Genomic DNA, 13578 nt, shown 5'->3' with positions numbered 1-13578 from the left:
AAAGAACTGCCAACAGAAAAGAACCCAATCCTTTCTTAAATAAAGATACTGAGGTAATGAGACTAGAGCAGGATTAATTCCAGATGACAGAACGATGGATAGTAGAGAAGATGTACTTCCAAAGCACGAAGATTCGAGATCAGTGATAATTCCAAATAAGAGATAAAACACGACAGGACAAAATGACTGGTAATGGCCTCAAGTTGCCATTAGGGGAGGTTCAGGTCGGACAGCAGGAACAACTTCTCTGAAAGAGCAGTGATGCAGTGGCCCAGGCTGCCCAGAGAGGTGGTGGAGTCACTGTCCCTGGAAGGTGTTCAAGAAACGTGGAGATGTGGCACTGAGGGACATGGTTTATTGGGCACTGTGGGTGGCAGATGGACAGTTGGACTACATGTTCTCAAAGGTCTTTTCCAACCTTACTGATTCTATGATTTTATGAAAACGACTGCTTACCACACACGGGTATTTTGGAGTCCAGTACAGAGCCAAGATATTTGCTGGCCTTCATAGTGGATTTGACATATTCATTGAGATTGTAAATCTCGAGGCAAATAAGTGGCTTCATGAAATGTGTTGTAGAGATGTAAAAAATAAGTAGTGTGGACCTGCTTACAACTGCTTAGTCAGTAATGGCCTACAGACCCCTTTTCCCCAGGAAACAGTTTCCCTCATAATATTGGCAGTGATTTGAAAGACAACAGAATTTAATATAGCACTTAAACCTGGACAAAGTAGAACATTAAAGGACAAAGAAACCTGCATATGCACTCGCAGACAGTAAGGGACTGAAAGTTACCTCCTAAAGCTGTTAATATCTCTAGGCCAAGAAAAAAACCTTTTCCCTCAGAGCAGGAGCGCTTCAGTCCACTGAAAATGCACATAGGAAGAAGAGCAACAGAGCCATGGGAAGCTTGACAGCACAGTATTTAAACGGGAGCACAATGGAATGGTTCTCTCCCTTCCCCAGGCTTCATGCCCAGGTACGGAGACATGGCCAAGCCCTTGTTCCCCTGCTCCTTTCCCACACCAAATTTTTCCATTTATCACCAGGTTTAACTTCAACAGGTTTTACAGTTGAAGCTCCACACCTTCCCCTGTGATGTGAGGCAGTACCCTCCACCCAGGTGTCACCAAGAGCCACACTGTCCTTCCTGAGGGCCCCAACTCTACTACGCTCATTCCTGACAGCTGGAGAAAAAAGGTCAGACATTCCCTCCAGCCCTCCATCTGCTGGAAACTTTAATTAAGCAGAGTGAAAGGAAAAACAGAAAGCCACAATCTTTCATTTTTTGCTTCTGCTGTCTGGAAGAATCAAGGAGGCATTTGGTGCCAGCAGAAGCTTCCAATACTCGGGGGCAGCATCCAGCTCCTCCAAACAGCCCTCTCAAACTACAGCACACTCATGTCCTGGGGAGCATAACAACACAAAACCTATGTTCATAGTCACGGACTAGAGGCTAAGAACACTCTAAGCTGCCCTCTGCGGAGGTCCTCACCCAAGGCCAAAAGGGATTAGATTAGGACCAAATAAATTCAAGTTTTTGCTTAGAGTCTTTTTCCTGTTTCTTCAGCACTTGATCAGCACAACCTGATCTGAAACCAGATGAATGATTGTAGTTGAAGAAAAATTGTTACTTTATATTGTGCAATGTGTTTCAGTGCTTGTCTAAAACCAGCCTTCAGGTTTCAGAATCCATTCCAACAAGCTTTGCAACAGTTCTTACTGAAACCTACGAGCCCTTGTTAGCAGGTCAAGAAGCAAATTTCCCCCTTGTTACGTGATCATAACGTCCTGCCTCTACATCAGAGACAATTAAGTCTTATAAACAACCCACAACTCACAATCACTGTGCAAGTACCCAGTGAAATGAGCAAACTCCACTGTCCTTGAGGACAGTAGATTTTTTTTTTTTTTCCAGCAAAGTGCATGCATACCATATATACTGCACTCACCAATACCTCAGAGGAATTACTCTTTCACTAGCTGCACAGCAATCCTTATTTTGCTTCATTTTAACATAGCAAGACTTTTTCCATCCCTAGGAAGGTTAGTACGGATGGGCAGGAGCAATGTAAAGGCAGCTCTGCAGAACGCAAAACAGAATTGTTGTATTTGTGGTATATTCATAAGCCCAAATAGACTTCGTATCTCTTCAGAAGCATATGGGAGGGAAGAGGAAAAAGGAGGTAGGAGAAGGAGGGAGTTTCATTATATAGAAACATTTCCACGAAGATATGAGCATTTAATAGATCCTTACATATCTTTCACCCATTCAAGCTATATAAAGCATTAATTAAAGCCAGTTATTCCCAGGTATATCAGCTTGCAGATAAAGTTTGCCCTGCTGTTTTGGCAAAATAGATAGCTTTCCATTCAGCAAGTAAAATTCAATTTGTCTGCTATCACTAATACTCCACCCAGGAGTATTATACCGTAGGGCCCCACACAGGTACAGAACCATGAACATCTGACACGTACGAGACAGCACACTGAGCTATATCCAAGATTTACATTCTCCTTATGGGACTGATCAGAGGATGAATAAAGCACAAGACAACAGGAATTTTGGGCCAAAACACTGAAGACAAGACCTGCTATGTGGACAGCAGTAAAGCCTGCAGGCAAACCCAGTGAAAATTCACAGTGAACATGTTACTACAACGCACTTGCCATTGATGACTCCATCAGGGTTGAGCATGGGGACAATCTTGAAAATGAAACATTTCCTCAGGAGATCAGCAATGGGATCACTGCTCACAAGGAACTCCAGGGTCCCCTTCATTACCCAGCTGGCGTTGCTTTCACCGGGGTGAACACGGGCCATCAGAAAGACATAAGGACGACTGTCTGTAAAACAAAGCAAAGGCATGAGAATGGTATGCGCAGAAACTGCAGAGATATGATGATGTCTTCTTGTTTGAAAGACAAAATCTTAATAAAAAGTTCATAAATTCTAATGAACCCCTACCTCAAAGTAGACTTGCAATTTGGCATAGAAAATTGCCTTGTTATCAGATATGTTATTTGCCATTCCTGTGAAAAAGCACCCACACTCGGCCTAGTTATACATCTCCAAAAACTCTCAGTATACATATGCTTTGAAAAGACCAAATTTGACAGCAGATTCTTTGAAGATCCCATCTGCGTTGAGCAAAATCCACAGACAGGCCAAGGCAATGGAAGAAGACAGAGGCAGACACCTGCCAGGCACAGAGAATAAAAGAAAAGGACAAAGCAATGATGTGTCTTAAAATTATCCTTCTGTGAGTGTTCTGAGTGTTCACAGTCTCAGGCCTCTGTCACAAGTCAACCTGACAGATCTGCTGTAGTGGAAGCCAGTATCTGTCAGGGAATCACAATGATGCCATGATGTTTTTTCCAGCTCTGTCAGAGCACAGGCTGTCTAGTAAAGGGACAGAAAACAATCAAAGGCATCATCTGAGTATCCTTGTAAACCAATGCTGATTTAGCAAGTTGCGCTCCTGCGTCCTCAGCTCCCAAAACTGTCCTTCAGCTTTCTAACTGCTTTACAAACCATTACTCAATTAATGTGAAACACAGAGGTAGAATCATAGAATCTCTCGAGTTGGAAGGGACCCTTAAAGGTCATCTGGGCCAACTTCCCTGCAGGGATGTAGACAGATTTGGAAGCAATCCCACTCGTACCTCTCCCAATTCTTACGCATTTGGTGAGCATATCCAGTCTCCACTCAAATTCATACAAAGCAATTATCCTGCGTTCCAGTAAAGCAACTGGAACTTCTGCTACTCAATATCCATTTGTTATTTTTTTATTTTTAAATCATTCTTGCACCTTACCCTGAGATTCGTATATTTTCATTGATGTGTATACATAAGAGCCCAATGGACTGTAAAAGATCCCTTCAGTCAGAGAAATATAGTTCTGCTTTTTTTTAATTTAATATATATATTAAAAAAATCTCTATTCTGCTCTAGCTAGATGGTGTGCCTTACAATCTACCTTAGTAATGCTTTAAAGCAGCAACAAGCAAAAACAATTTTTCACAAAGGCATCAGTTGCATTTTGCTACGTCCAAACATTTTCTTCTTTCTCCCATCATCATGATTTAGTGCTGTTTTGCAGGCTCATTGCTGAGCTAAACTTATGGGACTGTGTTGTTGTAGTTGAGAATGAGGCTCTTGAGGACTCCTAATGGACAACAGCTGTAAATAGCACAAAGCAAAATAAAACACGCTCTCTCACAATTGATGAAAACAGCTTTAACAACTCTTGTCTCTTCTATACATCGGGAAAGCAAGCAGCATGTTAACTGAGAGATTCTTTCTTCAGTTAATGCAAGAGAAAAAGAAACCATAGGAAAGGGTTTTCTCATCTCAGAAACATAAGGTTTGCCATAATTCTGCTAATTCAGGATACTGTGAGACCGGCAGAGATGCGAGTTCTGTTCTTCTCAAGACTGATACACCCCGGTCTAACATTCAATATGACAAAAGCTTCTAAAGTTTCCTGATCTCAAACCCCAGGAAATGGTGGACCCATAGGGTCCAGATGGGGAACTCTCTCTATTCCACTTAAAGTCCCCTTTATAAGCTCCCCTCCCTGACAGACACATCTGCAATGCCAGCACCTCATCCAAAGGAGAGATGCAACAAAGGTACACACCAGCAGGCAAACTGCAGCTCTTGTTACGCATCCACTCCCCCCCACAGAAGCCATCACAGACAAACGCTGTGCTCTGCAGCATGAAGACTAACCAAGCACTTAACAGTGCAGAGAGATGGTGATATGGTCATAACACTTGTTACTCTTCGCACACCTGAGAAACAGAAATGGGACTCTTCAACAGGCAGGAGTCACTCGATCCTATAACTCTAATGCATATCCTGTAATTCATCTGCCATGAAGTGGCTTTAAATAACCACAATAAACGTTAGAACTTAGGAAAGCAGCGTGCAGCAGCGCAGGCCAGCCCCACTCAGCACACGAACTGGCAGGCGCCAGTCAAGATTTGGGCACTTAGCTGAGCTGCTACAGTCATTCTTGATTCACCATGCCCCATGACTGCAGTGCTGCTGATTTCCACTGGGCCTCAGCTACTGTTCTGACGTGCCATTTCAGTCCTGAGCCTTTTGATACCAGCTTGTGCCATACGGCACCTGCTCAGGACACTGAGACACATGTTCTTATATACTTCCTTCAGAACCCAGGATTGAGCTCAATGTTTCAAAATTCCCAAGCCAACTTTTAGGCAGAATCCTCCCCAAGTTCTGGGGAAGCTGCCAGAAAGCTCAGGTTACCCATTTATCTCTGCAAAGCCCACATGACACGTAACCTTCTCCGGGAATGTAAATAATAAAAAGAGAGCAGAGGAACCTTTTCATGCTACATAAAGCCTCATCCAACAGATCTTGTCTCATTACTCTGTGTTACATTCTGACATGGCCAGGATATAACGTGGCACTAACAAACCCAGAGATGAGAGATTAAAGCATCACTGACGCCTCTTGCAAAACTTTGAGCAAAAATCCTTTGAGTAATAAATCCAATATATCATCTACTTTCCACCTTCCCTTCTCTTTATTCATTTTAACTGTGGATATATGCATGAAAATAAGAGCTTTGTTCTTCCAGTACTGCTAACTTGTTGCTTAATCTCCTGTCTGTTGCAGGGATCTGCCTCTCTATTTTATCTGACTTTGAAGTTACTAATCATGACATCAGTTGGGGAAGGATCAATCTGAAATAAAAGAATGAAACCCCATTAACAAATCAGTGTCCCCCCTAAAGAGGGGCACAGAAGGGAAATGAAATGCACTTCCAGATGCCCTGACCTGAGTTAAAATTCAAAATAATATCAAGCTGATATCTGGGCCATTTGTAAGGGAACATGGCATTTGTAAGGGAACAAGGTTTTGAAATGATACAAGGCTAGGATTTTATTAGGAGTCAAAGGGAATCATATACATAGCATGTGACAAATTCAACCTAGATCCAGTTCTTGACTGGAATTGTTCTGGCTGTGCCTCTGCATACCTATCTTCCTATTACCTCCAAGCCAGGATACACAAAACATAGGCTCCCCCTCCTCTCCCCCGTTCCAAAATACAACGTGACTTTATCATGAGCCCTGCACAGATCAAAGGTTCAGGTTTACCCCCAGGACATAGGAGATAAACCAAGAAAGCCAAGCTCCCTCACAACTTAATTATCTGTGACCACTACAGCATATTCTGAGAGTCAAATGATGTGTAAAAAAGAGCACCAAACGTAGCTCTGCCATGGGTGTCACGTCTGCATCCTGCCCTGGATACATCTGATCTGCCCAAGGCTAGTTATGCAAAGTCAGACAAAGACAGGATATGGTGTGATGTACAACGAATATATTAAAGTATATTGGTAACAAAAAAAAAAAAAAAAAACCCACCTTCAAATACTGAGATCACAAAAAACATGAGATGGCTCTGAGGCAGAATCTGTGTCAGTTGCTTTCCTCTCCTAAAATTTTCCCTCAAGTTGTCACTCTTTCAGTTACTGCAAGATGTAATTCATACCTCCCCCATTTCCCCCATCTTAGCATTACTTCCTGGCCCTGCTTTTGGCTGAACACTGCTGAAACAGACAGCTTTTAATGCAGAGGCAGCTTACATAGTCTGCAGTGCCCACTGTTGTTTTCCAGAATTATCAGTGAAACATCCCTCCCTTAAATGCACTTACATCACACGCGTTACCACTGTTATGTATGGCAAAGAAGTGAATGCTACAAATTGCCTTGGCTAGCTGTTTTTCTACCTTCATAGCCTGGTGGAGGTGTTCCAGGCTCCAAATTGCTTGGCAACCTCCCTTTGTGCATGTGTTTTATGAATTCACTCACCTCTGAATCAGAATCGGAGATTGAGATGAGAGATGACTGCAGAGATGAATACAGGTGCTGAATGCTCTGCATTCAGCCTTGGTGCAGTTTGACATCCTACTACTGCTGGATATTCTTGTTGTTTGTTTTTGTGGGTTGTTTTTATTTCCCCCCCCCCCCCTTAACTCCAGGAAATCAGTATGCCAGGATCTACAATCCATTTTGGGGCAGATTCCAAAATCCCAAATCCTGAAGGTAGATGGAAATTCTACTATCATTTGACTGACCTCCCATATGATGTAACGAAAGGAGACCCACATGAACTAATTTGTGTTCAAACAAAAGCTTACCTCTAGCAAAGGATAGGGAAAGAAGTCTTGTTTTCAATACTTGTACCTTTGGAAAGCCTACTATAACCTTTTGAAAATTGTTTAAGTTTTAACTAAAATCTCCATCTAAAGCAGGTGCATCTGCATTAGTCTAGCAGAAACTTCAACCACTGCATTTTGAGCCAGATATGCCAACTCAACATTCATCGGCATATCCTACACTCTAACAATCCCCTGAGCTATCTAGATACTACTGAGCTTCAAAATTAAGTGCAGCTACCCTATTAGCTTCACAAGCACTCATCACAAACAAACTGCCTTGCATTTATTGTAGGGTTAGAACATTCCCATCCATGATTGTATGCTGCACATTCTCAGTGTAGCCTGGCAGCAATATCCAGAGACAGACTATTGAGAGAGATTCCAAGGGAATAAAATTAAGATGGAGGACAGCTGGTTAGCAAGGAGTACTGCCAAAAAGAATTGGGGGATTATATCAGAGGAGTTGATGATGCAAAGAAGTTCCAAAAACGACAGCTCTCCTTCTGGGACACACTAACAGGCAATGTCCCAGCTAACACAAGGAATGCTGTTGGTTTTTTTTTTTTTATTTTTTATTCCCACTTTGCTCAACTCAGTGAACAAAAACAATTTGCTGAAATACTGTGTCTACTGCTGGCCACCAAAGTTCAAAAATGGAAACTGAAGAAAAAGCCGTTAAAGAATGATAAAATATTTGGAAGTCACAACTTTGAAGAAAATTGGAGAAAATGGATTTTCAACTAGAAAAAGAAAGATGAAAACAGAAGAAACAAACAAACTTTACATTGCAAAAGGATGCTATAAAAAAAGCAAATCCGTTGCTCTCGCTGTCCACTAGGACTAGGTCGCATTAAAAAAAAAAATTATTGTCTATTTGCTAAACCAATCTGTAGCAACTTGACTGCATTCACACGTGTGCCTCCATATTTGCACTACCTTCCTTTAAATCCTCATTTATGGAAGTTCTGTATCAACACACTCCACCACAGAGCTCAAAATAGCATCAGTGCTAGGTCTATTATCCCATAGGTCATCCTAGCTATAGATTTAGAAATCAGGTCCAAGAATGACCTCCATGCCTCTGAAACCAACTCTTGTGTCCTGAGATTGGCTGCAATCGCTATTCAAATTCACACCGAACCTCAACCACCTCTTCTGATCTTTCCAGTGCAAGGTGACTGCTTTACTGCCTCATGTCAGCCACTCAAAATGCATGTTAAGCATTAGGCATTAATTAGTGACTACTCAGAAATACTTCATCATGATATTTTGACATCTGGGCTTCTTCCAAATACAAATCAAAAATAGTTATGGAAACTTCTCGATTGGATGCTCTGTTGCTAACAGCCTTACTACTGTAAGAACAGAGCAGCAGCACAACTACTAGGAGTAATACTACTACTGGGATTTCCTTTACTAATAATTATCTCCCAAAGCCCCTCTATTATCCTTAAGTCTACAGGTTTCCAGCTCCTGTGTATACCCTAGCCTGCCCTTTGAAAACAGCAAGAAGCAAAAATTGTAACCAGCTCTAAGAGTCCTTCCATCTAGAGAGCCAATGCAGAGAGCTCTAGATTATCTGTCAAAAACAGGCAAGGCTCTATCATCTCCTGCTTCCATAACACATGCATCACAACCTTAATTTTTTTCTACAGCAGCAGGTACTCAAGTATTTTCTACTAGCATGTATTTTCTGCTACTAACCATCAGTGCATATATTTTTCAGCCAGCATGGGGAAAAACATAGATCGCCTTGTAGAAACAAAACACCTTCGAGACATGCCAAGTAGCAAAGAAATATTTTCAAGTTAGGTGCATTTATGGCTTTCACTTTCTGGGTTTTTCATAGGATGACAACACTGAGACAAGATCCAGTCAGCAGATGCAGAAGACACTGGAGAAAAGATCCATAAAACAGACTACAACACTATGCTCATTCAGCACGAGCAAAGCAGTGGAACCATTGCCCTAAACTGTCCCATACGTAAAAGAAGGTATAGGCAGGACATAAGTGCAGCAGAGACCTGCACGATAAGTGCTGCACAGGCAGAGAAAAGAAATCCACTGGCTATTTTCCGAGAGAAGGATTTCATCTGAAATGAAATCAGGCAGGAGGAGCAGGCTGAGAAAGTTTCCATTGTCATAAAAATATCTCCCTGGGTAATCCATGCTGATGGGAAAAGGAAACTCTGATAATTTATGTGACAGTTTAATGGGATTTTGGTGACACATGATACTTTAGAAAGAATTTGCCCAAATCGGACAGACAGGACTTTAATAAGGTTTCGGCTTCAAAACAGCAATATTTTCACCCTTTACTCTTGCATTTTATCCTACACATACACTACTTGCTCATAGCCCATCTATCTCATTTGCAGGGCATATTTCAATATTGTGAGAACAACAATTCTGCATTTTCTGGTGACATTCCCAGCTAGAGAAACCTCTGCGTATCTGATCCCCAAAGGGATCAAGCTGACTTTGCATCTACAGGGCAGAGCATCAGAGCTTTGAATTCTGAGCCATAAGCTGCCCATGGGCCACATCCCCAGCTCTGTGGATGTCATTAATAGCTTCTCTGTAGAAATCAAGGGCAGCAGATGGACAGTCTGCAGCAGAGATCACTCACAATGGGATGTCCCCAGGGCACACTCCAGGAGTAAATGTCTCTCACACTGACTAACACCTCAAACCATTTCTTCTCCTTATGAGAGACAGCCTTCACCCCGGTGCAATATCCCCCCGTCCTTCCTTGCCATCACTCTGAGAATAGGCACAGCACCAAAAGTACTTGTTTGAGTACTAAACTATGGTGAAGCCAGGGTTAATGGGACGTTTGCAGGAGTTGAATATCAGTGAATTATATTGAAGAGCTTCCCCTGTGGAGAAGTAGAAGTTAGCATTAAATATACATTGCCCAGAGCACTAGAAGCCATTCTGTACATAACAACCTTGCAGTAGCTGGGGACAGAGATAACCCGATAGGCATTCGTTTTCTCATTCATTCCTATGGATCCACCTCCGAAGCCCTCATTTTTTTCTGGAAAAGCTCCTTGTGGGAATCTGGGCAGGAGAGGAAAGGTGTGTGAATGCTTCAATGTTTTGCCCAATGTTTTTGTTACCACAGGAAGCTAAGATCAGTGTGGGACCTGCAATGATATCTGTTGGCCCTACGATGGGTGTGGAAAACAGAGCACATGCCAGCATTTCTGTCACCACTGGGACTATCATCCAAATTTAACAGGGAAACAAGTTGTGTTGTGTAGTCCTTCAAGCTCTTCTGCTCTACGTGAGACACATCCTGTAGTAAAGATGTAAAGCCCACCTAATACCACCAGAAGCATAAAGCAGCGCTCATTCTTAAACATGGGTTGTGTCTTTAAGAGGTACAGATCCATCTCTGCTTCTGCCTTGAGGTCTTCCTTGGGGAATGACTTCTAAGAAGTAAAATATATTAAAAGGAAGTGTAATCAGAGCCTCCCATTATCAAAGGGATAAAATATCAATTTTTGTCAAGATAAAAAGCATCGTAGATTGGCTCTGATGGGAAAAATTAAATTCTTGGTCTTCACTTGATTTGATATTTATCACGCCACTACTCTAGAAATATTCTGGCAGGGAATGTTTCTTGAAATATTATCTTGCATTTCTCCTGCACTTAGCAAGCTAGGAGAGTATTAACCTGTGTGTCTTGTTGCACCTGAAAATCCTCATAGGAAAAGAGAAAAAAGAAAGAAAAAGCCTAAAAAATACACCTTATAACACTGTGTCAACAGGTTCTCAATAAGGTATCTCATCTGTGGAATCACTCCTGTCCAAGTCCATCACATATTTTAGAATATCCCAAAAGGAATTCTCACTTTTCACGTAAAGAGGCTGATAAGCAAGAACTGTCTTCCAATTCTTAACAATTAATCTTATCTCAACAGCAAGAGCTTGGATGAACTCATGGAGCTGAGTAAGAGAATGAAAGTAGGGGAATAACAAAGAAGGTCCTTCAGGGAGATCACCATGAGAGCACAACTAGTAACAGCCCAAAGATCTTTTGTCATGTCATAGCTGTGCCATTTTTCATCTTCTACAATATGGGATATGTGCAGTATACATACAAAAAGGGTTTGGCTGGGATGGTGAACTGGGAAGGTTTAACACTACAGCGGTGCAGAAATATCTTTAGGCAGACTGTCCTACTGCTGTCCACCCTCCAGTGGTGCAGATTCACGTATCTTTCAGCCTTGACAAGTCTACTTCTGGATATATAACATTGTCTTGATAAAGAATTAAGTGGGATGAGCTAATAGTTGCATCTAAAACATGATTAATGTAACTTCATGATTCACACACACACCAAAAAAAGTATTTAGGAGAACACATATCAGTTTAATGTCAGTGACTGGTCCTAATCTGTATTCTCCTGGCCAAAGAGCCACCTTTATATACTGCATTTTTTTTTAACAGTTTGTGTTCAAATTCTCAAATCAAAGGCTCTCAGTAGCTGTTTAAAGTAATGAACAGAACATCAGTTTTTCAAGGAAGAGAACACAGACGAACTGTGAAGCCCGCAAACAAGTTCAGAACCAAGCAATACTGGCATATCCTAAAGACAATCAGGCAATTGAAATCCTATTTCAATTTTTACAGCATAACCAGAACTTCAGCATACCTGACAGAAAGATAGGTAAAGCAAGATTTGCCACTGCAGTAACATAAATAGCATGAAGAAACTTTAACTGGTGTGTATATGCCAAGACACTGTACAGTGTCTTGTATCAGGAAGAAGTTCTTCCATTCAGATGCTAGCAAAGTGATTTCTGATGAATCATGACTTTCTACATCAATCCCTATACGGAGTGGAATGTCAAGCTAGAAAGACTACTAGTCAGAGGAAAATTGTTTCTTCTTAGGTGTAAGATGGTAGGAAGGTTGCACAAAGGAAAAAAAAAAAAAAAAAAAAAAAAAATTCTTTCCCGCCCCGCAGGGGGGGGGGGGGGGGGGGGGATAAAGGTATTCCTGAATAAAGGAGTCAGGCTGTGAAATAGTCTTACCAGTTCCAGAAGGAAAACTAATACAAGTGAACACAATGTCCAGTATCCACTTGCTTTTCCTTAATACCATGCTACGTACCACTAAAGTGGGAGTTTTCACACAAGAGATCAATTTGTTATTTGATTCATACCTTCTTAAGTGATATTCTATTTCAAATACGATCTCCAGAAGGCTCTTTTTGTCAAATAATTTAACAGCATGAACGATGGCTGCTGATCAGCTTGAATTTCTGATGTCTACTACAAACTACACAGACTACGCTATAGGTCTGTGAAGCTGATACTGCCTGACATGTTTCTCCAATTCTGGTGCCTCCTTGCATATTCAACCCAACATTTCCCTAGCAGAGTTTTTCCAATTTATGTTGCCAAGGAATCCTTCCACTGCAGCTCAGCCATTCTTTACAGTCTGAACAAATCCTTACCTGAAATGAAGCACTTGCAATGAAACAGTTCTATTTCAGAGCATTCACTGCCACTTCATCTTCAGCTCTGTAAACTATCAGAATGCTTTTAAAGGAAACACTTATTTAAATAAAAGAAAATCCCTGCAAATCATAGTCACAACAAGCTAACAGCAAGCATTGCAAAGATTATTTATCTTCCTGCTACATCTAACAAAGCTTCTTAGCAAACAATGTGTTTGCAAAGACTTCTAACTCACGTTTTCTAACTACAGGAATACACTAATAACAAACACCTTCTTATACCAATAAGCTTCCCCTGTCGTCTAACATCCCATCAACCCCAAAATCAATGGGTCTCCTTCAATTATTTTTATTTTGCCTTAACATGCTTTCTTCATGGATGAAGCAACCAACTCCTTAGTCTTACTGCCTACTTGTAATCCAAATTCATTTCAGAGCTTGCATGCATTAGCTGCATGCTTTAATTTGATTTATTTTATTTGACTTCTATTAAATTACATTTGAGACAGGTTAGCAGATGGCCTCATGGGGAGCATCTCACCAGCATCATCCAGCGTGCAAACAGCAATTATTGTATCTGAGCTGAGCCCAATTTCAAGTCACATCCTGACAAGCTAACAAATAAGGTCATAGTATCTGCATTGCAAGTAATATCCCAACTGGTAGGAAAGACACTTGACAAGCTTGAAGGTGGGCCCAGAGTGTTCTGATTACAAGGGGAAGATGTAAAGGAAATTAAGCAGCAAGCCACCACTTAAGAGCAGGGATGCTGTTTCAAGTCCATCCGCATTCCGCATAGCTTGCAGGCCCACCACCTATGTTACTACAGACTCTATGTCACTACACTGATCGCTCATTCACAGTTTGCAAGTGCTAAACGCAGGGGGAAGATGGATA

The 13578-nt window shown here is 41.5% G+C and overlaps 1 protein-coding gene across 1 annotated transcript in view; it reads right to left on the bottom strand.

Moving 5' to 3' along the window:
* The window catches only part of AGBL1 (AGBL carboxypeptidase 1), a 281145-nt gene that overhangs the window by 162323 nt on the left and 105244 nt on the right, over positions 1-13578 (bottom strand). Inside the window, exon 18 of the mRNA XM_042824521.1 lies at positions 2671-2851. Within this exon, the coding sequence (XP_042680455.1) occupies positions 2671-2851 (181 nt within the window). The remainder of the gene's footprint in view (positions 1-2670; positions 2852-13578) is intronic.

The sequence above is a fragment of the Centrocercus urophasianus genome, unplaced genomic scaffold (assembly GCF_019232065.1).
Source record: "Centrocercus urophasianus isolate 14NV4802_14NV808 unplaced genomic scaffold, USGS_Curo_1.0 seq_23, whole genome shotgun sequence".
NCBI classification, from domain to species: Eukaryota; Metazoa; Chordata; class Aves; order Galliformes; family Phasianidae; genus Centrocercus; species Centrocercus urophasianus.
The sequence above is the reverse complement of the archived record's forward strand: the minus strand, read 5'-3'. Positions and strand labels throughout refer to the sequence as shown.